The 25,480-nt window shown below is 44.9% G+C and overlaps 1 protein-coding gene across 1 annotated transcript in view; it reads left to right on the forward strand.

Annotated features, from left to right (window-relative positions):
- The window catches only part of MDGA1 (MAM domain containing glycosylphosphatidylinositol anchor 1), a 192,711-nt gene that overhangs the window by 1,948 nt on the left and 165,283 nt on the right, over window positions 1-25,480 (forward strand). Inside the window, exons 2-3 of the mRNA XM_044450534.1 lie at window positions 5,675-5,849; window positions 18,210-18,406. Of these exons, the coding sequence (XP_044306469.1) occupies window positions 5,675-5,849; window positions 18,210-18,406 (372 nt within the window). The remainder of the gene's footprint in view (window positions 1-5,674; window positions 5,850-18,209; window positions 18,407-25,480) is intronic.

The raw sequence follows: 25,480 nt of genomic DNA on the forward strand, positions 1-25,480 counted from the left end.
AAAGATTAAAGGACTGACTGAAGCAGCCATGCAAACAGAATGCACTCCGAGAGGCTTCAGGCTTCTAATGCAAGGACAAAGGCTAAATAAATCCCTCATGGGCAGCCATTATCTGAGAAACTCTAAGCAGGATGGGGGCACTGAGTGGGAGCCCGAAAACCCTATCCTCTCATGTCTGCAATCCAAATTACTTAGATACAGACTGTAGGCAGGGAAAGGATTAAAACAAAGGGTTGGGACAGTAGGATGGTAAGGATCCTGCCTCCCTGTTTGCAGTATACAAGTGCGAGTTCAGTTCTTTACCCCACTTTATGAAGAGCAAGTTCAGTTCCCTACTCCCCTTTGTGGGCCTTGTCTGACATCCAGTAAATTGTTACCTTCATCTTCAGTTCATCTATAAAATGGGAAGCCATGTGCCCTACAGGAGGGAGCATGTGATAAGTATTATCTGAGCTGGAAATCCACACTTGCTCCTGCACACTCTCTCACTCATATGCTGTCTCAAATGATTGTGATAGACTGTCAGCCTTCCTCAGCCTGGTCCCTTCCAGATTTGCAGGACTATAATGCTGCAGACATTCTGGTTATTCTGACTGGGATTTTGGGACTTGTCCAATGCATCTGGAAGATGCCTGATTGAGGAAGGCTGATTCCTCCCTCCGGTACACAGCGTCCCAAAAGTCTTTGGGTGAAACTTTTTCTAGAAGTTCCTTAAATGCATTTTTTCTGAATTCCATATCTGAATATACTCATACCCTTCTTACGTCCTCCTCTTCCTGGCCTTGCATGGTGTCGTTACCATCAGAAAGCCAAAGCTGTGTGGGAGGTTGCTTGTATGAAGGCTGCTCAGGTTGTTCAGGCTGACCATGTCCATACCAGAGAGACCTCCTGTTGTCAGCAATGGGAACAGGGTTGTGGTGGGCTTCAACCAAGTTATGTGGAAAACTGGATGTTGCCTTACACTGAGTCAGATGGCCAGTTGATCTAGCTCGTTATTGTCTCCACCAGACTTTCCCAACATGATGCTCTCTAGGAAGATCATCTTCCATCATTCCTAGTCAGCATGGCCAATAGTCAGGAATGCTTGGGGTTGTAGCCTAAAACATCTAGAGGGCACCTAGTTGGGAAAGACTGCTCTCTTGGGTTTCTGAGACAAATCTTTCCCTGCCCTACTTGGAAATTAAACTTGGGACTGGGACCTTCTCTGTATGCAGAGTATGTACTCCACCCTTTATATGAGTTATGGTCCTTCCTATGGCCAGATCAGTATGGGTAGACACAGGCATAACAGTAACCTAAGAGGAAGGAAATGGTACTACTTTTGAAACAACAGAAAGTCTAAGTATCTATTCTGCCCAATAGTGGAAGGTTTCTGAGCAGTTCACAGCAATAAGAGAAAGCATACTAATACATCAGCTACAACAAGTTGTTGTTATGTGATGTCTAGTCATCTCTGATTTATGGTGACTTGATGAATGAGCACCCTCCAAAATGCTCTGTCCTTGATAGCCTTGTTCATCTCTTATAAACTCAAGGCTATGGATTCTTTTATGGAATCAATCCATTTCATACTGGGTCATCCTCTTCTTCTGCCTTCAACTTCTCCTAACACAGTTAACTTCTCCAATGAGTCTTGCCTTCTCATGATGTGCCCAAAGTAAGCACATCAATAAAATAACAAACAATGCGACCAGTTCATTCCATGAATACAAGTATTATTTGTATTATAACATTTTAAATTAATTACAGAATAGGCTAAATCAAGAATTACAACATAATATCGAGTATTATTTAAATGCAGTGTATAAGCTGGGCCAAGTACACCAAAACCCCTTTCCTATGCATAGGGACATTAATCAACTATACCAACTTCAAGCAAGTACTTCAGAAGTACAAAGCCAGAACAGGGAAGATTCCTTACAGCTACAGATCTCTCCCTTCCTCCTCTCTCTCATCCTGGACAGTTCTCAGGGGTTCAGCAGAGGTGGCAGACTCTACTCATGTGCTCTGGATGTTCCTACCACAGAAAAATGGCATGAGGAAAAGGGGAAGCAGAGGTAGGAAAAGGAGCAATGAGAGAGGAATAGGAAGTGGTAGTGGATGGACATTGAAGCTGCATGTTCTGATGAAACCACGAAACCCTTCAATTTGAGACTTCAGTGCGTTCAGGCAACTAGTCGCTACATGTGTGGGGGCTTTCTCTCTCTTTTTGAGAACAGAAGTACACTGAATGTTGAGGCTGCCATGGTCACAAGCAGCTTGTAAAGATGTGTGGTGGGAAACTGGCCTGTGAACCATATACTAAGTGATTGAACTTGCCTCGGGCAGAGGATCTTTATAGCTATGTAGCCATGACTTTATTTTCCAGAACAGAATTTGCTTTCAGAGGGGCAGAGGGTCATTTATTTAGATGATGAGATTGCATGGCTCAGTAGCAGAGCAATGACTTTGCATGCAGATGGTCCTAGGTTCAATCTCCATCTTCTTCAGATAGCACTGAGAGAGATTCCTGCCTGAAAACCTATAGAGCTGCTACCTGTCAGTGTAGACAGTACTGAACTAGAAGGCATAACGGTCTGAAGGTGTAAGTTAACTTCATGTGTTACCAACATGTGTTACCAACGTATGGAACCAACACTCCTATTCAAGGCCATGTTTTGCCCTCAAAGTTGCAGGAACATTCTTGAAGACATACCCTAAATGTATGCTCAAGATTCAGAACTGGAGGGATGCTTGAGAAGTTTAAGTGACCCAGGGTAAAGGTTTCTACATTGCACACAAACCCCTATCCTTTAATGCCATTATATTTATAGCGAGCGAGCTCATAATAGCAAGAGATCTAGTAACCCTAGATAGGGAAGGGAGGTTGGCGGTCACACAACATGGTTTCTGCAAAAACAGGTCCTGCCAGCCAAACCTTGTGGAATTCTATGACAAGGTTTTGAGGTGGCTAGACGGAAGGGATGCGATGGATGTGGTTTACCTGGATTTCAGCAAGGCCTTTGACAAAGTGCCACATGATATCCTGGTGGAGAAACTGAGGAGTTTTGGGATAGACGGATGCACTGTCCAATGGATTAGGGCATGGTTGATGGAGCGAAAGCAGAGGGTAACTGTTACTGGGGAATCATTGGGATGGTGGCCAGTGATGAGTGGGGTTCCCCAGGGCTCTGTCCTGAGACTGATCCTGTTCAAACTTTTCATCAAGAAAGATGGAAGAGGGGCTGACCAGTCCGCTGATCAGATTTGCAGACAATGCTAAAATGGGGGTGGTGGCTGCAACTGAGGAGCAGGTACTCCGGATCCAGAAGGATCTGGACAGACTGTGGAAGTGGGCAAGGGACAAGTGGCTGGAGAGCAGCACTTGTGAAAGGGACCTCGGGGTGCTGGTTGACTGCAGGCTAAACAGCAGTGTGATGCGGTCGTCAAGAGGGCGAACGCCACCCTTGGTTGCATAGCCAGAAGTGTGGCTTCTAGATCGAGAGAGGTATTACTACCACTCTATATGACTCTGGTGCGCCCGCAACTGGAGTATTGTGCTTAGTTTTGGGCCCCTCATTACAGGAAGGATATAGCCAGGTTAGAGTCAGTGCAGCGTAGGGCCACTAGGTTGGTGGCCGGTTTGCAGGGGATGCCGTATGAGGCGAGACTGAGGGAACTGGGTCTCTTCAGCCTGCAGAAGAGGAGACTCAGAGGGGATCTGTTGGCGACATACAGGTATGTGAGGGGATGTCACATTGAGGTGGGTAGAGAGCTGTTCTCCCCTGCAGAGGAAGGCAGGACGCACTCCAACGGAGCAAAGCTCAGGGAACCAAGGTTCCATTGAGATGCCAGGAAGCACTTCCTGACAGTCAGGACCCCAAGGGTCTGGAATGGGCTTCCATGGGAAGTGGTTGAAGCCCCATTGGTGAGGGTGTTCAAGGATAGGCTGGACATGCACATGGTGGGCATGTTGTGAGCGAAGCCGGCTGGAGCCGGGGGTCAGACTAGATGCCCAGGAGGTCTCTTCTGACTCGCTCTGTTTCTATTTTGGGGATCATATTTAAATGGTCCCAAATTGCATGTGCAGTCCCCAAAAAAGTTTTCTACCAAAAAGAAATGCCACAACATTCTACACTTTGAAAAAAAAAAAAAAAAACCTTTTGGGCAATTTTCATAACTTGTCTCCTAGAGGCAGGGAAATTAAAATAACTCATTTTAGAAATAATCAGTTTTGTGATAATATGCACCTTATGTGCATGTTATCTGTTTTGTGGCTTGGTAGATATGGATGGGATTGTGTGTTTGGGTTACTGACTCTGCACATATTTCCAGTTGTTGTGTTGTGCTTGTAGCATATTGTGCAAGTTTCAATTATGGTAGACTGATAGATAAGGCCTTATATTATCTGGCAGGGGGTACCTTCAGACTACCTCCCTTAGTTATAGGCAACTTTGTGTGGCTACCTGCCCGTGTATTCCTCAGTGTCCTCTAGCTTGCTGATTATTCCATCACGGTGTTCCATTCCTGAGTTGTTCCTCCATGTTGCCTTCAGCTCCAGGGAAAAGGAAAAGTAGCGTGCTGATTTGGGCCTGCTCAATATCCTGAGTATGACATCCTTTCCATTCTTGGTGCCACCCTTCTGCCCTTCACTCTGCTTCTCTCTGCTTTGGGGATTGCCTGTGTTCAGGCACCAGCAATGCCAGGGCAGTCCTCCCCCAGAATGTGGAAATCCTGACTTATTGTAACTTTCATTGTTTTACAATATTTCATTCAGATCCATTCTCCCTTGTGCAACATAGAAGTCCTCTCATTCATTCAGTGCACAAAGCACATAGAAAGGGAGCTTGATTAGAAAGAAACAACCTGTGTCTCTCATGGTTTTTATATCACTTGTTTATTGATGCTTTGTCTAATAATTGGAATATTTTAATCCATGGTGTTATTTGTAAATTGTTTATTAAGAATGAACTGGTCACTGACCATAACAAATTGTTGTTTGCTGCTGTTGTTGAATCACTGACACCAAAGTGACAAGTTGTCATAGTTAGCAAGGGAAAAGAAAGCACCCAACAATTGAACTACATCCCTTACTTCCAAAATCCAGCTATTTAAACTAACCTTCCCAAACCTGATGCCCTCCAGACTGCAGTTCCCATTCTTGCCCGGTAGGGAATGCTGGCAGTTATGGCCAAACTTATCTGGATAGTGCCATGTTGGGGAAGGCTAATGTACAGCTCTGCATGCTAAAGAGAGGATGTTACAAGAAAAGATGAAGAAGAAGTTTTCATGGGCCTCTTAACCAGTCAGTGCATATCCACCAGGAATCGGAGCTAGTTTGGAGCGCTCGATTTAGCCTTGACTCAGCTACCCAAGCTTGGCCTTTGGAACATGCTAGTTGGGAAGCAGCATGGCAGGAGTTAATGCCCTTGACAAATACCTTTGAAAATCTGGCACGAAACTTTTTATTGGTGGGTTGCTGGATAAAGTTCTCAGCAGAATGGATTTGTACCATTTAAAAAAATCACAAGATGGGAAGCTCCGGGCTGTGTCAGACTGGTCAGGAAACGGGCATGAGTGCTGAGGATGACTTGCTATCTCTGATCAGTGCCCCAGGTCTGTGTTGGTCTGTGTCCTGCAGCTGTGCTTTCTTTTGTTTCCCTTTCTCTTTGTCTTTCTCATTTTCCTGCTTTAGGTGAGGTGGACCAAAACAGCTGGCAGCGCCTCAGACAAATTCCAGGAGACGTCGGTGTTCAATGAAACCCTTCGGATTGAGAAGATCCAGAGACTGCAGGGGGGTCGCTATTATTGTAAAGCGGAAAATGGGGTTGGGGTCCCTGCCATCAAGTCCATTCGAGTAGATGTGCAGTGTAAGTCATTTTGTGGCCATCCAAAGCTTCCCACAGTTCTACTGTGTGGCTGTTCCTGTTTGCTTGACATGTGTAATTCTGCATTGACCTAGAATCAACCTCATGCCTTGGAGGCAAAGGGACAGAATCCTGTAGTTCCAGAAGGAAAACCTGGTTAATTAGCAGCTAGACCTTTCATAACTGGCTGTGAATGAGTGTGCTGTGCGGAACGCTGAACCTGGATCAGCACTGGGTTCAGATCCATACTCATCCATGACACTCACTTGGGTTGCCTTGTGCAAGAGAGTGACCTGCTTCAGACATACCATGGTTTAGCCATACGGGAAGGAGCAGGAACAAGCCTCAAGCTTATGCTCCCTGCTCCTTCTGCTGCTTGGTTGCAAACTGAGAAGCATCCATTTCCTGATTTAAAGTAAACAAAATTTAGCATTATGTCCAAGATGGCTAGGGGGGATCTCTGCTTAATTGAAACTATTACGTGTTGAGCCAAGCCAGGATCAACCCATGGTTTCTTATCCTGGCTTGTCAACAATCTGTGGTTTAAACTAACTTGAGTTCCTTCAGTTTGAACACAATTCTAAATTTGTTTTAAAAGGAAGTCAGTGATTCAGGTCTCCACCTTGTGGCTGTCTCAGAGGAGAAAAGGTCAGCAGGAGCACACAAGCCTGATGCTTGCTTCTGTTTGCACATGTAGTGCTAAGCCATAGTTGAGTGTTTCATACAAGGGGGTCATAACCTCAAAGCCTAATCAAAGTCACTAGATGCAACATCAAAAATAACCATCTGCTGCATTTGTCTCCTCGCTGTAGCCTGACCTGCTTTGCAGTGTTGTTACAAAGGTAAAATGGAATAGCCGTATAGGTGTGCCTCTCGAACTCACGTAGTCACATAAATGTGACAAGGGATATAATAGCTAAAGATGGCACCACACTAAGAGGGTAACTATATAGCCATTCAATCCAGACTTTTAAAAAGGAAAGTGCTGTAGCTCTATTTTCATGGCCTCTTGTTTCATTGCTTGGGCCTCAAGCAACATTTCAGACTTGTTACTCATTCACTTTCCTCTCTTATTATGTCGCAAATTTTCAACAAGTCAACACTTTGCATAGATTTTGGATATAATTACCAGCTCATGCATCTGGTAATGAGTGATGTGATGGATCCTGCTGGCTTGCATACATGCAAGGCTTTTATTGGTCCTTTAAATAAATATATATTGCTGCCTTTCAGATGATTGGTGTAAATAATGGGAAGAGACTTTAAACAGAGATCTGAAAGTTATTTCTGCTTCCTCCCTTCATGCCAGCTGCAGAGTAGCAATTGAAAAGCAGTGCTGGAACTTAACAGATTTCCAAAGAATGGGCATTTCATTTCTTTGAAATCCTGTTTCACTTCAAAGTCCATTCTTCCACCCACAGAAAAGTTCACCTTAGTGCTGATAATTACTTGCTTTAAAATAGTCTGAACTCGTAAGGCTGTATGAGAAATACATTTCAGTTTGTTTTTTTATTAGAATTTACTAGCCTCACACCTTTTGCACTAAACACAAGCTGAGTCACAATATAAGGTTGAAGTCCATGCATTTCTGAGCTTACAAAAATCATAGAACGTAAGAAAAAAAGCCATGCTGGATCAGACCAAAGGTCTATCCAATCCAGCACTCCATACACATGAGGGTAAGCCAGCTGATCCCTCGAGCAGGATGGGTGCAAGACCTCCAGCTGCCCAAGCTCCTCAGCAACTGGCGTATGCATGCAGACCTGCCTGGTAAAGGAGGTAGCTCATATTCAGCAAGGCTAGTTAGCCATTGATAGTCTCCTTCTTCATGAATCTGTCCAATCCCCTTTTAAAGCCATCCAATCAGGCAGCCATCACCATTTCCCATGGCAATGAATTCCGTAGTTTAACTATACATTGTGTGAAGAAGTACTTTCTTTTACATGTCTTAAACCTAACATTCAGCTTCATGGTCCAACCCCGGGTTCTAGTATTATGGAAGAGGGAGAAAAAGATGCAAACTTTTGAAAAATGCACTTAAAATGCACACTTCTGAAAAGATGTGTATAAGTATGCTTTAATTAACAGAATGCATGCATTTCAAAATTGTGCATGATTGATGCATCTGTTTGGAGAAATACATGTAAAGTCCTAGTGCAGAGCTTTGTGGAAAACTTGGAGTTCTCTTGGAACTTGGAGAACTTCAGCAGGTTCACGCTTTGCTCATTCACACTCAACACGCAGCACTCAGTTCTAAGCACAAGCAGCCCCTTCTGCTTGCGGTGACACCATGAACAGGATGAATCCTCATGGGTACCAGTTGTCTTCATTTTAAGACAAGAGAGGTGTTTTAGCTTTATCTAGTTGGAAAAAAGTACAAAAGCTAGGAAACCTCCACACAGTTGGTGGTTAGGGAAAAGGGAGAGGATCCAGGAGAAGGAGGGTGGTCATTGGGAACCCTAGAAGGACTGATTGACACCTCGGGCAAGCCAGCTTATGTCCCCAGGCCTGATGTTCTATGCCCTTATCTAGAGCATCTGTGAGCTTCTCTTGGGATGTTTAGGATCTCCTCTCCCCTTCCCGTCTCATTGTTGAGTTCAATTATGCCAGACCTTGCTTCTTAGAGTTGATGGCTCATCATGGGTGAAGTTCAGTCTCCTGAGGTGCATTATTTCTTGTGAGTTTCCCTTTGCCTTTTGAATGTAGCTTGGATCTAAGCTGATGCAGAGTCCTGCAGTTCTTCAGGCATTTCTGACCTTTAGAGCTGTGGGGTAGGTTGGGTGGCCGAGGGCTTTCTAATACTAACATCTACTCTACAGATGGACTTGGTAATATGCCTCCTTCTTTCTGTTTCTTTGCATTTTTCTGCTCTGGAGAAGAGCCTGCATTTAATAAGTTCTTGTTAGATGCATGAATGAGAGGGCAGGAAAAGCCTTAACTGCACACTCCTGTGTTTGGCATGGTGTTGTCTCCTTTCCCTTTCCCTAACTTTTAACAAAAGGTAATATTTATATGTACTTACTTTGGATTATAGTTTAATGTTTGTGGCCAGACAAATGGCTCACATATAGTATCTTCTGGAACACAAGTGGGAATTTCACAAGCAAGTCCATTTTGATACAGTTGGATTGAAGGAGGATCCTTAAGGGGAACTTGGTGTAAGTGAATCCACTTCTTGCCATGTGTTGGACATCAATCCAGTTAGCACTTAATGGTGACAAAATGCAGGTTACTGAATTCCATAGTCCATTTTTAATATTCAGAGGTTGATCGGGGTTGCTACATGATGCTAGTAGTTAGGTTAATTCTGAGTTAGTTCATTTCAGAAGTATTCAGGAGTAATATTCAGTAATAGCCAAAAATTCTATGGAAAAAGCCTGGCACATGGCATGGCAAGTTATGTGTTGCTCAGCACATGATTTACTACCATTATATGTGCACAGTCCCAAAGTCTCTCAAGCCAGAACTGTGGCGATGTATGTGCTCGCGCGCGCTCTCTCTCTCTCTCTCTCTCTCTCTCTCTCTCTCTCTCTCAGAATAAGATCAAATCCTGCTGGTTGGAGGGAGCAACCATCAGTGAAACAGCAAACCATGGATTGTCTATGTGTCTCCACAGAAGTCACAGGAATGGCACAAACTGTGATGATTATATCTTACTTGTAACCAGCTTGGACCCAAAGGCAATACATATCCAAATGACAGAAGAGCTGGACTTGCTTGTAGACTATGTTCCTGAGTAGCTTCCCGCTTGCAAGAAAGCAGTTGGGTCACATGTTGCCATTTACCCAACTAGATCTGTTTTCAGATCTGTTTCCTGTGAATCCCTAAAGGAGAAAGCCAGACAGCCAGCCGCTGTGCTTCAGTCAATGCCAGCAAGGCAGGTGTGCCGGGGATCTAGGAAACTGCTGTCACTAGCACAAAGTCCGCAGACATTGGCATTAATCAGGGAAGCTGCTGCTTGGAGCCTTTCCATGTTGGGAGGAAGTGAAAGAGGAGCCAGATGGAAGGAAGGGACATTTAAAAGTTGTGTTGATATTGAAACAGCCCACATGGTTGTGCTGGTTGGCAAGTCACCAACTGTGGGCTGAATTAATATGTTAATGTAGTGCCGCTAACGTCTTTATCATTGTGGGCATGTACCTATTTAGCAAGGGCAGGTGTGAAGCTCTTTTAATGTTTGAAAGCACTATATTAATGTCAAGTAATAGTGTGTTAGTAGCAGCAGTAGAATTTGTTTGTTTATTTGTTATATTTCTATACCACCCATCAACCCAGAGGCTTCCTGGGCGGTTCATGCAATCAAAATATAGAATAATTTAAAACAGTCATGATAAAATCACAATAAAACAATTAATATAAATACAATAAACAGATGATCCACCCACCACAACCACAACCACAACTAAAGCAATCTAGAGGTGCAGTAATAAAATACAAGTAAAAGTAGAATTAAAATATTGGGAAAATTAAAAGATTTTCACCTGGCATGGAAAGGAGCACTGGCTGGGCACCAGGTGGACCTCTTTGGGGAGCTGATTCCACAGATGGGGTAGCCACCCTCCTTGCTTCCTTTGGAGAGGACTCTCTGAGAAGAGCCTCCACTGATGATCTCAGGGTTTGGGTCAGCACATGTTGAAGTTGTTCCTTCAGACAACCTGGCCCCAAACTGTTGAGGGCATTAAATGTAAATGTTAGCACTTGAACTGGGCCTTGTCTTCAATCAGTAACCAATGTAATTGATAGAGGACTGGTGTAATGTGTTCATGTCAGCCAGTCCCTGTTTGCAGCCTCGCTGCAATGAATTGAACTCTCTGGACCGCTTTCAAAGGCAACCCCATGTACAGCGTGTAGCAGTAGTCCAGACCAGAGGTTACGCGATCGTGGATCACTGTTGCTAGGCTCTGCCTGTCCAGACAGGGAAGTAGTTGGTAAATCAGCCTAAGCCAATAAAAGCTGCTCCTTGTCATGAGTCCACTTGTGACTCCAGAGACAATTCAGGGTTCAAGAGTGCCCCCATACTACGAACCCTGTCCAGCAGTCCCCCAGCTGGATGGACAAACCACCTACCATCTGGATGTCTGGATTGAGTCTCAGTTTATTGGCCCTCATCCAGCCCATCACCAGGCCCAGGCACTGATTCAAACCAGCCACTGCCTCACCTGGGGTTGCTGCAAAGAGCTATTGCTGAGGATCAAGAATTGCCTCACAGGCCAGGTGGAGAACGAGGAAAGGCAGAAGGCATTGATACAGTCCAGCTGTGAATTCTTCGGGGGAGGGCACTTTTGTTCTCTCACAGACTTTAGGGGTGCGAGTGGTGACTCAGCTCCCTCAAATCTATATTGGTTTGGGCATCATGGGGAGGGCATGGAGAGTGCCTGAGACCCCCTGAGCAGAACTGCAAGGGGAGGGGACAGCAAATAAAAGAGGGCATCCCGGTAGATTATTGAAACTCCAGAAACACCAGTTAGGCTGGAGCCAGCCTCTGGAACATGGATGAGTTACTTGCAGTGCTCCAGATCTTGCAACCTACGACTTTCATGGTCCCTCGCCATTTCCTAGGCTGGCCGGGGCTGATGGAATCGTAGGTGAGAGTGACACCACTTCCCCACTCCTGCTTATGATCACAACATCAAGAATGTGGATAAATGGGAGAGTCGGACCTAGTTCTCTCATTATTTTGGGTGTGCTTATACCACTGCAAAGTGCTTGCTTCTCTGTCACTTTGGCACAATGAGATTTTCCCAGATAACATAGCCATTTTGGATCAGGCCAAGGGTCTCTCTAGCCCATCATTTGTTTCCCTCAGTAGTCAGCCAGCTGCTGCTAGGAAGCCCATGAACAGAATGTGGCCTTACTTACTTACTTACTTACTTACTTACTTACTTACTTACTTAGGAGACTTCTATGCCGCCCCATTCGCCAAAGCCTCGGGGCGGCTCACAACCATAAATAAACTTCAATAGAATAATATAAATTAACAATATAAATTAAGTCGCCCTGGCCAAAGAATAAAATGAATAAATAATATTAACAATTAAAATAACATTTGAATAAAAAGGTCTTCGCCTGACGCTGAAAAACAAATAACGACGGCGCCAGGCGGACCTCTCTGGGGAGCGCATTCCATAGATTGGGCGCCACCGCAAAGAAAACCCTCCTCCAAGTACTCACCCTCCTAATTTCCTTCACGGAGGGCTCCCGGAGAAGAGCTTCTCCCACAGATCTCAAGGGCGGGCGGGCGGGCAGGCATATATGGACGTAAGCGCTCCTTCAGGTAACCAGGACCCAAGCCGTTAAGGGCTTTATAGGTCATCACCAAATCCTTGAATTGGGCCTGGACTTCAACGGGAAGCCAGTGAAGCTGATGGAGGACTGGAGTCATGTGAACATAACGCCCCGTTCCCGTCAGCAGCATGGCAGCTCTATTTTGAACCAATGGCAGTATCTGGACCGTCTTCAAGGGTAGCCCCACATAGAGCACGTTACAGAAGTCAAGTCGGGAAGTCACCAACACGTGTGTCACTGTCGCCAGGCAGTCGTACTCCAGGTAGGGGCGCAGCTGATGGATCAGCCGAAGCTGAAAGAAAGCGCTCCTCACCACCGCTGTCACCTGAGCTTCCAGTGAAAGCTCTGGGTCGAGGAGCACTCCCAAGCTGTGGAACTTGTCCCTAAGAGGGAGTGCAACCCCATTCAGGACTAGGTTCAATTCACCCTCCCCGAAGCCCGATCCGCCAACCAACAGGACCTCCATCTTGTCTGGATTGAGCTTCAGTTTATTGGCCCTCATCCAGCCCATTACCTCGGCCAGGCACCGGTTCAGCACAGCCACTGCCTCACCTGGATTGGTGGAAAATGAGAGGTAGAGCTGGGTATCATCAGCGTACTGATGATTCCGCAGCCTACACCTCCTAATGACCTCTCCCAGCAGTTTCATGGAGATGTTAAACAGCAAAGGGGACAAAATGGATCCCTGCGGTCCTCCATGGCATAGCTGCCACGGTGCAGAGCCATAGTCCCCCAGCACCACCTTCTGGAATCGGCCATTGAGATAGGAGCGGAACCATTGCAAAGGAGTGCCTCCGACCCCCAATCCCGCTAGCCTATCCAGAAGGATACCATGGTCGATGGTATCGAAAGCCGCTGAGAGGTCCAGAAGAACCAACAGAGACGCACTCCCCCTGTCCTTCTCCCTGCACAGGTCATCATACAGGGCAACCAAGGCAGATTCAGTACCGTACCCGGGTCTGAAGCCAGACTGAAATGGGTCCAGATAATCAGTTTCATCCAAGAGTGCTTGGAGTTGTCCCGCCACCACCCGCTCCAACACCTTGCCCAGAAACAGGATGTTGGCCACTGGTCTATAATTAGTGGCCATCTCTGGATCCAGTGACGCTTCCTTCAGGACCGGTCAGACTACCGCCTCCTTTAAAGGGGCAGGTACCCGACCCTCCCTCAGAGAAGCGTTAACCACTTCCAAGATCCAGATCCCAATCCTGTGCTTGGCATTGTTTATTAACCAAGATGGGCAAGGGTCCAATAGGCAAGTGGTGGGACGTACTCGTCCAAGCACCTCGTCCACATCATCAGGCTGCAATAACTGAACTTCATCCATTAATTTTGGACCAGACGGCGACAGTGGTATCTCCCCAGAAGCCTCTGAATCACTAGTAGAGTCTAGCTCGTGGCCCTCCTGTTCATGTTCCCTAGCCTCTGGTGTTGCGAAATGTCCTGCCATCAGCATTAGTAGCCATTGAGAGTGTCCTCCTCTAAGCATTGTGGCTAATCTACTTTTAAAACCATCCAAGCCATTGCTCATCACTACATCTTGCAGTCCACGCATCACATAAAGCAGTGCTTCCTTTAATCTGCCCTGGATTTCCCACCAGTGAGATAGCTCTAGGTTCTAGTATTAGGGAAGAGGAAGAAACTCTCCTCCACTTTCTCCACACCATGCATAATTTTGCACACTTCGTACTCACCATTTTTCTAAGCTAAACGATCCCAAAGGGTGTAACCTTAACTCATAGCGAAGTTGTTCCAGCCCTTTGATCACTCCGGTTGCCCTTTTCTTTACCTCACGGGCAGTCTGCACAGAGATGATAGTTATCATGTACTGGGGACTGGTAGCAAATTACAGTTCTCCAGGATATGGTAAAAGATGAGAACTTACCACACCATGGAGCATTTAGAAAGAAAAAAAAAGTCAGACAAAATTGTCAAGGGTCACCTTGTTATAGCTGCTTTATCACGTCAAAAGTGAATGAGAGACTTGGGCTTTAGATAATTGGGATTTGCATCAGGTGAATTCTATTGTGGCCCAAATTTGCATGTTATCTCTAAAGCCCAGTATTGCTATTTCAGCTGTTTCATTGTCACTGATTTTTTAATTTCTTTTCACTTGTGGAGCAAGGTAGGGGGCATGCCCAAAGCCCATCCAACGAGTCACGCAGCAAAGAAGGGAATAAAACGAGCAAAACACAGAGGCAGCCCAGGGAGAGAAATAGCAACGAACCCATTGGGAAGCATATTTTCTCACTCGAATGGTGAATGTGATCACAGATCCCTGGAAAAAAAAACCCTGAATGTTTAGTTACCTCACGAAAGTCTCATTCTCCCATTAATATAAACGAGGGTCCCTCTGCACCTTGTAGTCAATGTGTAACTCTGAACCATAACAATTCGGGAGAATTGAATCATCCTTCCAAATGAGTCTGCCACCCCATCTTGCATCATTGTCAGTTCTTTCTCTCAGAAAAACGGTATAGAAGGAAGACAGAGACCATGGAAGAAATATAGGAGAATGGTCTTAAAGCGGCAAGCACAGACAAAATGGAGGATGGCATGAGCAAAGCATGAGGGTGGGATGTAGAGGCCAAATCTCCTCCTAGCCAGGTGTTTAAGAAAGGCCTTGAATCTCGGAGTGCATCATTTCGCTTTTCATCCACCTCCACCCAGCTAACACCTTTGTCCAGGTGTCTGAACTACAAGCCTGTTGTTATCAGGCTAGCAAATCTCAGCGTCCGTTATAAATACTGTCTCTTCAGGACACATGCCTCATTAAAATATGCAAATAGCCTGGCCCTGGCACATGTCTCCTTGGGAAACGTCTGCTTTTAGCAGAAAGTAATCTCTTCTTGAGAAGCTGGATTTTTAGAGGTGGATATATCCAAATCGATATTGTAAATTCTGGTAGCATATAAGGGCTTGGTGAAGAGAAGAGGCATGGAACAGGGAGGAATACTTGGAGGCTCTGCCTTGATGTGCAAAAGTGCAGGCAGATTTCTCTCATTGTGTCCCAGGCATCTTTCAGTTTAAAAGAAAAGGCCTGATCTAGGCCCTCAGCAGTGCAAATCTGGACTCACTCACTCTATTGAGTTCAGTGCGATCTTCCATTGCAGCTGTCTGGGGCATATGAAAATTGGTGACAAGTTTCATTAATCTGGTTTAGCCTTGTCTCTCCTTATTAGCAGAACATTAAAGGGAGCAGGGAGATAAATAGATGGCAAGAATGATACTGTTCTGTTCTGGAGGTTCCTTGCCCTTCAGTCTACTTGATCTTGATATTTGGAAGAAGGGGTGTTTTTAATGAGCCAAACTCATGTCTTTAATAGAATCACATGACAGAAACCTTCCTGCACAGTTTTATTTCACCCTACAAGGGTAGTGGTGGCAATTTTGAATATTTCCTTAAGTTAAAAAAAATTATTTGGGATCAAGGATGATGCCTTGTATCAAGTCGGAAGTGTTGGTCCTGTGGTATGCCCAGGACTCCCTCCAGATGTGCTTGACTGCAATGCCAACTGGCATAGAAGATGGCTAGATATGGAGGTAGTTGTAATCCAAAACATCTTGAGGGCACCAGGCTAGGGAAGGCAAGTCTATGCTGACCAGAAGCATCTTTCCAGGATTTCAGGCAGGGCTCTTTCCTTGCCCAGGCTGGAGATGTCATGGATTGAACATGAGACCTTTTGTGTACAAAGCCCGCACCCTGTCACTGATCTGTGGACATTTCTCTTACTGCAGCTGCATCCAGAACATGTTCCTTCTTGTGCCTGGAACCAGTTTCCCTCTCCCACTGGAATTGGGCTACACCTAGCAAAGCCACTTGCCCCCCGCCCTTCTCTTCCTACCCTTTCCGTCACTGGGGAGAGAACATGGGGCAGGCAGATGCCTTGGGGAAGCTGCCATTTGAGCAAAGCATCCAGGCCTGCACTGGCAGCAGGAGAATTGCTCCTCCGGCCTCCAGCTTAGCCAGGTGTTTTCACTGTGGGAGAGATAACAGTGGGGGGTCTTCCATGGATTCTGCCACCAAGTCAGCCACTGAAGCAATTCTGCAAAGTGGCAAGCCAGATGAGCAACCTCTACAGATTGGCTTAAGCATGCAGACCAGAGGTTCGCTTCTCCTGCCTTTCCACATGTAGTAAACTAGTACTATAAGGTGAAACGTTAACTTCTTAAACTTAACTGTTGTGCCTTTTCATGCATCAAGGTTTTGGTTTTTTAAAGAATAACTATGCGGGATGTTCGGTCATGTGATTCCCTTGGAGCCAGAGGTTGCAGGATCCTTGAAGGCTCTGGCTTTGTGCTATGTGTAGATCAGCCAGATTTCGGTATGAACATAGCCTACTTGCAACTTCTACCGATAGCATGAACACATGTGTGGGGGGAGGGAGGGGGGGAGAGAGAGAGAGAGGAGATTAAGTATCTGCAGGACAGGCACAGGAATCTTTAAATTTAGATTCATACAGCAGAGCTCATGTTGATGAGACTGGATGAGTGTGATGGATTCAAGTACCCTTTTCCAGTCGGGGGGGACAGGTGAGATGCAATGAGGAAGCCAAGAGAGGAGTCTTTCCACTAGTATCTCAGCTGGCAGAGCAAGATCCTCATTCAGATGTAAGGATGCTGCAGCCAAGGAATTACAAGGCAACTTTACCAACTGGGGATGCATTTGGCAGCCTAGACAGGAGGCAGGAGCAGCCTTGGCTACCTGGCTCTCAGGCAAGCTGCTAAAGCTCGCCCCGCCCCACCAGCACCCTGCCGCATAATAATAGACAAGCTATAAAGCGCTCGAATTCTATCAGACTGTCACAAATATAGGCACAGTGTTTAAAACAGAGGAATACTCAGTTAAATGTAATGCATCTACTATTCCTTATTCTGTCTGGTGTGTTATGAACCAGCGGAATGCATAGTTTATACACAGGACGGAATTAACCTTCCAGCCCACAGGAACGAGGTCATTCATCTCTAGCGGCCTCATCGTATGCATAGCGACCATGTACAGAGGAAAGGTAGGGGCATGTCTAGACTAGAAGAAGACAAGAAGGAGGACTGGAAAGCAGCAGCTAGAGGGAGAAAGATAGAGGAGTCCTTCTGGGATGATCAAAGAGAGAAAATTTAAAAAAAACTGTTTTCTGGATCATGGGGTCCCTGTGCCCTCTCCCTGAAAAAAGATAGGCAGTATTGGGGAGATTATACCTAATAAAGTGATATGAAGTTTCCTAGAAGGAAGCTTAAGCTTGTAAATAGATAAGCATTTCATACTTTGCAAAATGTTCCATTATCTATATGTGAATTTTTCAAAGCATAAGCTTAAAAATTGCCCCATATGCTTAATCAATAGAACAGATTAAAGATTTAATGGGGCGTGTGAGAGAGTGGTGCAGAAGGCAGGCAAATGTGTGTGTTTTCTTATGTTTTGCTTCTCATATTTTACATGGTCAGCATTGCATCGCATTCTTCTTTTCTGCCTATAAAATATAGCTCCACGTTAGCCTCTGTTCTCCTTTTTCTTTTGCCTACCCCCCACTCACTTTTAAGTTTACTCATTCCTCAGTCATTTTAGGGTAGGCTCCCTCACCTGGTGCCCCCAAATATGTTGAACTACAACTGCCAGCATTCCATTGCCAACTGCTGGCTGGGGATGCTAGGAGCTGTACTCCCAACACATTCATGGGACACCAGGTTAGGGAAAGTTGGTCTATATCTAGGACACCTTAAGGGAGCACCACATTAAGAATGACATACATTCTTAGCAGGTTACCTGTGTTTTGCAACCATATTGCTGGTAAATTGGATGGTCTCTAGGAAGGGTTCTTTGTCCTTCAATTCAGCAGTGTTAAGCAATGGATTACTCATCTACTCTGCCACTTTGCCTTCAGATAGCTGCTAGAATGGGGATCATTTATGGCAGTCTACCTGGTTTTGTTGGTCAAAGGAGTCTTGGTGAGGCTTTTCTGACCTTTCCTTCCCTCTGCTCTTGTTCCCGGAGTGCTGGATGACCAACAAACTGTGCACACACTTGCTTAAGTCTCACTAACAGTGGCCCTGGGCTCCTTCCTTACCTTCCCTCCCTTGCAGATTTGGATGAGCCCATCCTCACTGTCCACCAAACCATCAGTGATGTCCGTGGCAGTTTCTACCAGGAGAAGACAGTCTTCCTTCGGTGCACAGTCAACTCCAATCCGCCAGCTCGCTTCATCTGGAGACGGGGTTCTGAGACCCTTTCCCACAGCCAGGACAATGGAGTGGACATCTACGAACCACTGTACACACAGGTGAGAGAGTTAGGTCTTTGTGTGCCTACCCTGAGGGCACTAGATTGCTGAAGGCTGCAGGGCAGAGTTGGAGTGTTGGAGATGCAACTCAGAAACTAGCCTTTCCAGAGGGAAGGAGGCAACTCGGGCCCTGCACCCAAGGCCTAGCACCTTGCTGCACTCTTACTTCTCGCTTGAAAGATGGTGCTGTGCATAGGAGTTTCCAGGAACTAGTTGCATGACAAGATGAGCAGGGGGATTCAGTGGAAGCAAGAAAAGAGTGTGATTAATTAATTCTGTCCTTCCTTCAAGGAGCTCAAGATGGCATGCAAGGTTCTTCCCCCTCTCCATGCTATGTTCACAATAATTCTCTGAGGTAGGTTTGCCAAATCGAAGTAACTGACCCCTGGTAGGGTCACCGGGTGTCCTGCTTTACAGTGAACATTTCTCTTTTTGAAGAACTGTGTCAGGACAGTCCTCTGTTTGAAGGTGGCCTCTATGACTAATTCAAAGAACAGTCAGAAAGGAGAGCAGGAACTTATCCTTCAGGAGTTATTACCTGGATGCTAGGCTGAGCAGACCCACAGGTCAGCTGATGCATCTTTCTCAGCATAGTGAGGTGAACTGCCTAAACTATGATTATGATTGCTAAATGCACATAGATATATATTAGCATATGCAAATGTTATGCACATTGGTGCCCTCTTATGTACTTTGCATTGGTGATTCATTTTCTCTATTTTATCAGTGCATAAGTGGCCACCCTCACTCAAGTTCCCCCAGTGAGCTTCCTGGAAGAATCACTCTGGACCAACCTTCCTCAACCTGGTGCCTTCCAGGTGCTTTTGGCTACCATCCCGTGCATTCCCAGCAGCGTGTCCCACTGTTGTATGTCGGGAATTGCATTCTAAAACACCTGGAGGACCCCAGGATAGGGAAGGCTGCTCTAATCATTTCACCACATAGAGTCTTAAAGCTGCTTCCCATGTATATTTATGAAAGACATACATGCATATTTTTCTGTATCCATGAATAAGTTTATTTCAGGTCTATGCATATGAGTATTGAAATCCACTTCTTTATGAAAAAGTATTCACATTCCTGGTATTTAATCTCCTCCTGCGTTGCTCAGCTACCAAAGTAACGCAGATCTTCCCTGGGACCAGCAGCTCTTGTACGGATGTTGAGCATCCAAAAAACATTAAGAGACACCACTTCCTTAAAAATTACTTTATTTTTAAAAGATCTTAAATAGAAATATTACACTATATAAGAGGTAAAGCGAATGCACAGCCGTAATTCCCTAAAGAGCTAGTGAGAGCTACAGATGAAAAGAAGATTTAAAGGAGCAAATTTTAAATGAAGATTCTTATTCTTCATCACCATCATTATTTCAATACATCCCAATAGCCAAAGCTCCCTGGGTGGCTTGCAAAAGAGGAGGAGGAAGGAAAAAGTAGTTGTAGCTGATCCTTCTGCATCCTGCCTTCTCTTTTTCTACTACTGTTCTCATGGCCAGGGGTAATCAATCTAAGGAATTTAGCTAGAGAGCATTTTTGGCAGTAGGAAATGGATTGCTTCAGTTTCAGGATGAAACAAAAGTTGATGATGATGATGATGATGATGATGATGATGACAACAGCAACAACAACAACGACTGTATATTCCACCATCTTTCTTCTTATGAGGAACCTTGGTTGGATTACATGGTTCCATTTTCTTCTCACAACAACAACAACCTTTCGTGGTAGTTTAGGCTGTGACTCCACGACTTACCCAAAATCACCCAGTGAGCTTCAATCGAGACTAGAACCTGGTTCTGCCAGGTCCCCAGTCTGGCACTCTACCCATGATACCACTTCGGCTCGATTGCTTTTTTATTCCCCTATTTATTTTCCTTTCTTTGAAATTCAGAATCTCTGTCTTAAATTTGAAATAAGCCTCTTTTGCACCACAGAAATATTTATTTCTTGTGCATCTCAGTTTTTCCTCTAGTGAGTCAAAGTTGTATGCCTGATCTTTCTCCTTTCCAGTTTATCCTCACAACAACCCTGTGAGGTAACTGGCTCAAACTCACATGGTGAGCTTCAAGATTGAATGGAGTCAATCCCAGTCCAAGACTCTCTAACCACTAAAGAACGGCTGACTCTCTGCTGTTCGTTCACTAACTTCTTTGCTGACTTCCTTCCTATTCAAGCCATTGTTCTCCCTGTCTTAACCCCACCTGAAAGACAGAGATCTGGCATGATCTAGTCATGTTTATACTTGGCTCTACAAACACTTTGTCAAAAGATAAAGAAGTGGCCTGGAGAACAGGCTGAAAGGTTCCAGCCTGAATCAGGGTGCAGTTCTCCTCTGCTTCCGAATGATGTCGAATAAGATTATTACCATACATCAAGAACCAGTTAGTGGGGTTTCAGAAGGACTAGAAAAGTTGCCTTAGGGAGTTGGCCTATGCGCCTTATATCCGCCAAAGGGCATGCGAAGAAAGATGCAGGGCTGTCCACTATTCTGTACTCCTGCTCCATGCCTCCTAAAGGTTTGTGGCTCATCTACCACTGGAATGACAATAACAAAGGAGGTGGCAAAATGACAAAGGTAGGAAAACCATAACATGACAGAGATAATCATTTGAGGAGAGCCACGTGCAGTTTGAGCTATGCAATGCCGCATCTCAGCACATGCCTTGGGTTTGCAATTCTCTGAAATCTACTACCTAGATTGTGGCATTAGACAAGTCTTTCCCAACCCGGTTCCTTCCAGATATGTTGGGATATGAATCCCATCATCTTTACCCAACTGGTGTGTGTGGGGGGGAGGGGTGGGGGATGATGGTACTTCAACAATTTTGGTCAGGATCACTTTGAATCATGTGCCAGAAAGCTGTTTCTGCACCTCCTCTCCTCCACCTCAAGCAGACAGTCTGTTTCATTAAAGGTGTCTGGGGAAAAAAACCATTTATTATACCCAGTGCGTTTCAGAAAGGGCTTTCCTTCCTTGGGGGCTGCTTATATTTCTCTAAATGTCTCACTACGGCTCTTCCCAGTGTTGCTTCTACCTTAAAATGCTCTCTCTTAAAATTTTCTCTTCTGTATTGGGACACTTAGGTACCTTCCCCTTTTGTTGTTTCTCTGTTTTATTAATGAACTGTCTGTTGTTTGCATAAATGATGTTTATTTCTTGGCATTGCTCAGATATGTAGCAATGAAGTACTAGTCAGATAACTCAAGTATCTATGTGGGTTTCCCTTCTTTTTCCGTCTATAAGAATGGATCAGCATTTCTCAGGCTTCCTGTGAGCTACAAATGTCTTAAATAATTTGTTACTGATTCATTTCCTTTGAATTTCTGGGTAGGTTTAGTAATTTCAGTCATGTTGCTCAAAGCAGCCCGGGAAATCATCATGCCTCCCAGACTTTGCTTTGTATGAACACTCATAGCTAATTTCAGTGCTTTGGTCAGGAGGACAACTAAGGAGCGTAAGGAAATCCACAAGAAGGGGGAAAGGAAAGGGCAGTTCTTCTGGGATAACCTCATCCCACACATCTATCTGCTCACCTCAGGCTGGATTCTGGGTGGGTTCTGGCTGAGTTTGATTTTAGCAGTGTGCCCCAGGCAGGCCCTCAGTTAATCTAGCCCAATACCTGGCTTATTCAAACTATTCTTCCTTGCATGCAGAGGAAACAGGCAGCTGGATGAAACAGGGTTGGATGCTAGGATGAAAGTGTAGGAGCAGATGTGCAATCAATTCACATTTAAGATTTGTGTGCTTGCAGCATAATATCCAAAGACAGGAAGTATACATCACACCTTGCATTGAGAAATATGTGTCACAGATGCACGTCGAATGTGTCTGTCTCTTTACAGGGGACAGGTACAAGTTCCTTTCTTGATTCTTACAGAGGAAGCAAGGGGAATGGATGGGCAAGATGCTAGCACAGTAACGCTCATATTTGTTGTATCGAGTCTAACGATATCGTGAGTTGACAGCTTAATTGGACTATTAAAACAGATAAAAATAAGTTAAGTGAGTGATGCAGCTCTGAAGGAGGAATTCTAGTGGTGCTCTGTAAGGCACCACTATAAGAAGGTGCCTTGTAAGGAAACCAGCTCTAGGAAGAATCGGCTGTTATCTTTCCTTCTCATTAGTGAGATGCTTTTCTGTCCTGGATTGATTGTTCATACATGTGCTTGCTACCTTACGGATAGACTGAGAGGGAACAAGGGGCCAGACCAATAGCCAGTTTGTTTAGCAGTGTATATGCTGTTGCAAAAAACGTGAACCAAAAGACTAACAGGAGAGGACTTTGTTGGTTGAGACACAGGACCACTGCAGGCCCTTGAAGAGTGAGAACAGTGTATCAGTGACAGCAACCTCATCTAAGTTCTTTTTTGAACACTCATTTCCTGGTTCTTTTTTTTGGCTCTGATAAAGCAAAAACTTTACCAGTCTCTTTTGAGATAGTTCTGTGCATTAGTTTTTGGTAACGCTTAAATTCTGATGGATCAGCATTTGGGGGTGGGGGCAGACTAGAAGTCACTTACCCCTTTGTCACTTCCTGGCTCTGGCATGAAACTTGGCTCATTGTTTTCCTCAGTAAATACTTTTCAGCCCTGCTTCTGCTTTCTGTTTGAGGCATACAGTGGGCTCAAAGGTTTTTACAGGCCAATTCTAAAGGGAAGAGTTGATCACAAGAAAAGCAAGCCACTTGGATTCATTCTTTGTTGCCTTCCTATAAGTAGAATGAGAGAGAAAAGGCTGGGGCTGCAATGTCACATTTGCCTATTCCCTCAGCATTGCGGCTGAGCGAGCTGGTGGGTTCCACTAACAAGTGAATTGTAGCCTTAATAGTTTAGACTTTGTAAACAGGTTTACAGACCAGGTGTCTGTACCTTTACCCAGCATTTACTGATCAATAAATTGGATGCATACACGCTATGCATATATCACTAGTTGACAGGCAGGCTGTAAATGCCACCGTCACGCAGCATAGCAACCATTCTCCAGGGAGATGTTTTCCACGGGGGCATTGGTCTCCTAGGTATTTATCTTGCTCATCCAGCTCGGATGCTACATGTTCCATTGCCTATTTCTATGTGAATGTCATGTTCTGACCTGTACAGTCAGCTCAGTATTGCTGGCTTTGCATGTAAATCAGCTTCATGAAGGAAAGTCCCTCGAACAGTTTTCCTTCTCGCCAAAAGGCAAATACCAGGCAAAAAACGCAGCATATCTCAAGGTTCCCAATTAACATGCCACATGAATAAAAATACTGATGTACCTTATGTAGCATTCCTGAGGTGGCAGTGTCCAAAAGTTCAGCAGAGTACTGTGAAAGATCTGTTAAATAGAAAGGGAAGTCAAGGGGACTGAAGTCTTATTGGAAAAGATAACCATGCAATGTAAAATCATTGTAAGCTCAGTGAGGCAGGAGGGATATTTTCAGTGATCTGAAAATCAAAAAGTGAAAACTTCTACAGGTGGAATAAGGTCCAGATTACTGAGAAGGATTGTTTTGGTTTAACACAAAGTTGTGACAGACTCAGAAGGGTAAAGGCAGAAAATAAGCTTTGTTGGTGACTGATAATAGAAACAAGAAGAAAATGTACAAGCACACTAAAAGACTGAAGACAAAGGACACCCTGGGTATCAACAGTCTTGCTAACCAAAGTGCATGCACAAGGAAGCCCAAATGGGGCCTTGTGGCATTCATCCAAGGATTCTGAAGGAATTAGAAGCGTACTATCAAAAATACTATCAAATAAAGCCAACACCAAGCTGATTTATGTCTAGAAGAGTAAACAGTAGTAGTATCTATCCCTTTTGTACAGGACCATCAACTTAATTCTGTATCCAGGAAGATAGTTGAGGCAATTTTTAATAACCATTTTTAATAACCTGAGAACAATGCTGAAAGCTGGCATTGTTTTCTTGTTATTTTTAATTATGATATTACAATGTATCAACTATGATAAGTTATATTAGCTAAAGTAAATAATGTTGTAGACAAGTAGAAACCAGTTGATTGGACATGGACATCCTCTCATCCCAGGGTTACCACTGTTGTGGGGGTGTATTCTGCCCTGTTCAATGGGGGGGGGGGTCAAGTGCCAGAAAAGTAAGAGATAAAGCTCTGGTTGCCCCCCAACCTCCCTTCCAACACACACAACCACAAAAAGCTCTATTTAACCCTATCTGCTTTAGTTGAATAATTATGAACCACCTCAAGGTGGACCCTTATTAATGAAAGATAAGAATATCAATGCTACTAGTCCTGATGTTGACATGCTACTTCCAGGATCAGAATCAGTAAGCCTGTGCTGGGGAACTTGGGTGGGAAGGTGCTGTTGCACTCCTCTTTGTGGGTTCCCTGTTGCCACCACGTGAACAGAAAGCTGGCTAGGTAGATCTGATTCGGCATGTTGGGTTCTACTCTGCCTCCTGTCCTGGCAGACGGTGCTTCCAGGTGGAGGGGCACTAGCAGGAACAGAAGCACAGCTATTTGGGTATTTCCTTCCTAATGGATTTCCTGAGGTAAGGGAAAAATGAAAGAGGTGGATGGAGAACATGGGCAGGTTATGACTCGTGGAAGATGCTACCCTCTGGACACCCCTCCGCCCTAAAATTCTGTGACACATGGTGGTGGTGGCGGTATAGAAGGCTCTCCTGAAAGCCACCCACACTGCTGGGATCCCACCCCAGAACCTGTTTGTACTTTCAGCCTGATTCTGGCCATTCTCAATGAAGGGTGCAATCCTAAGCTTCCAAGAAGGACCTCTGATCAGCTGTTGGATGTTGTGGCCTTCCCTTTCCTCTAGCAGAGAAGGGTATCTGCAGGTGGAGAAGAGGGATCACCACCAGAGATCCTCTTGTGGAAACAGGAAGCTTCTGCACAGCCACAGTTCTCCCTGTGTCAATGCACTCAAGCATTGACTCCCAAAATGGCAAACTTTGAAGGCGTTACAGCAGACCATGGATCTGCAGGAAATGTTCTTTAAAAGTGAGAAAAAGTTGCCTGCCTCATTTTCATCCCAAGTGGACTGAGCTAGCAGAGCTTTTAACTTGGCAGTCGATCTTGCACAAAATCACCTCCTT

Source organism: Varanus komodoensis, unplaced genomic scaffold, assembly GCF_004798865.1.
Source record: "Varanus komodoensis strain SLA01 unplaced genomic scaffold, ASM479886v1 scaffold1, whole genome shotgun sequence".
Taxonomy (NCBI): Eukaryota; Metazoa; Chordata; class Lepidosauria; order Squamata; family Varanidae; genus Varanus; species Varanus komodoensis.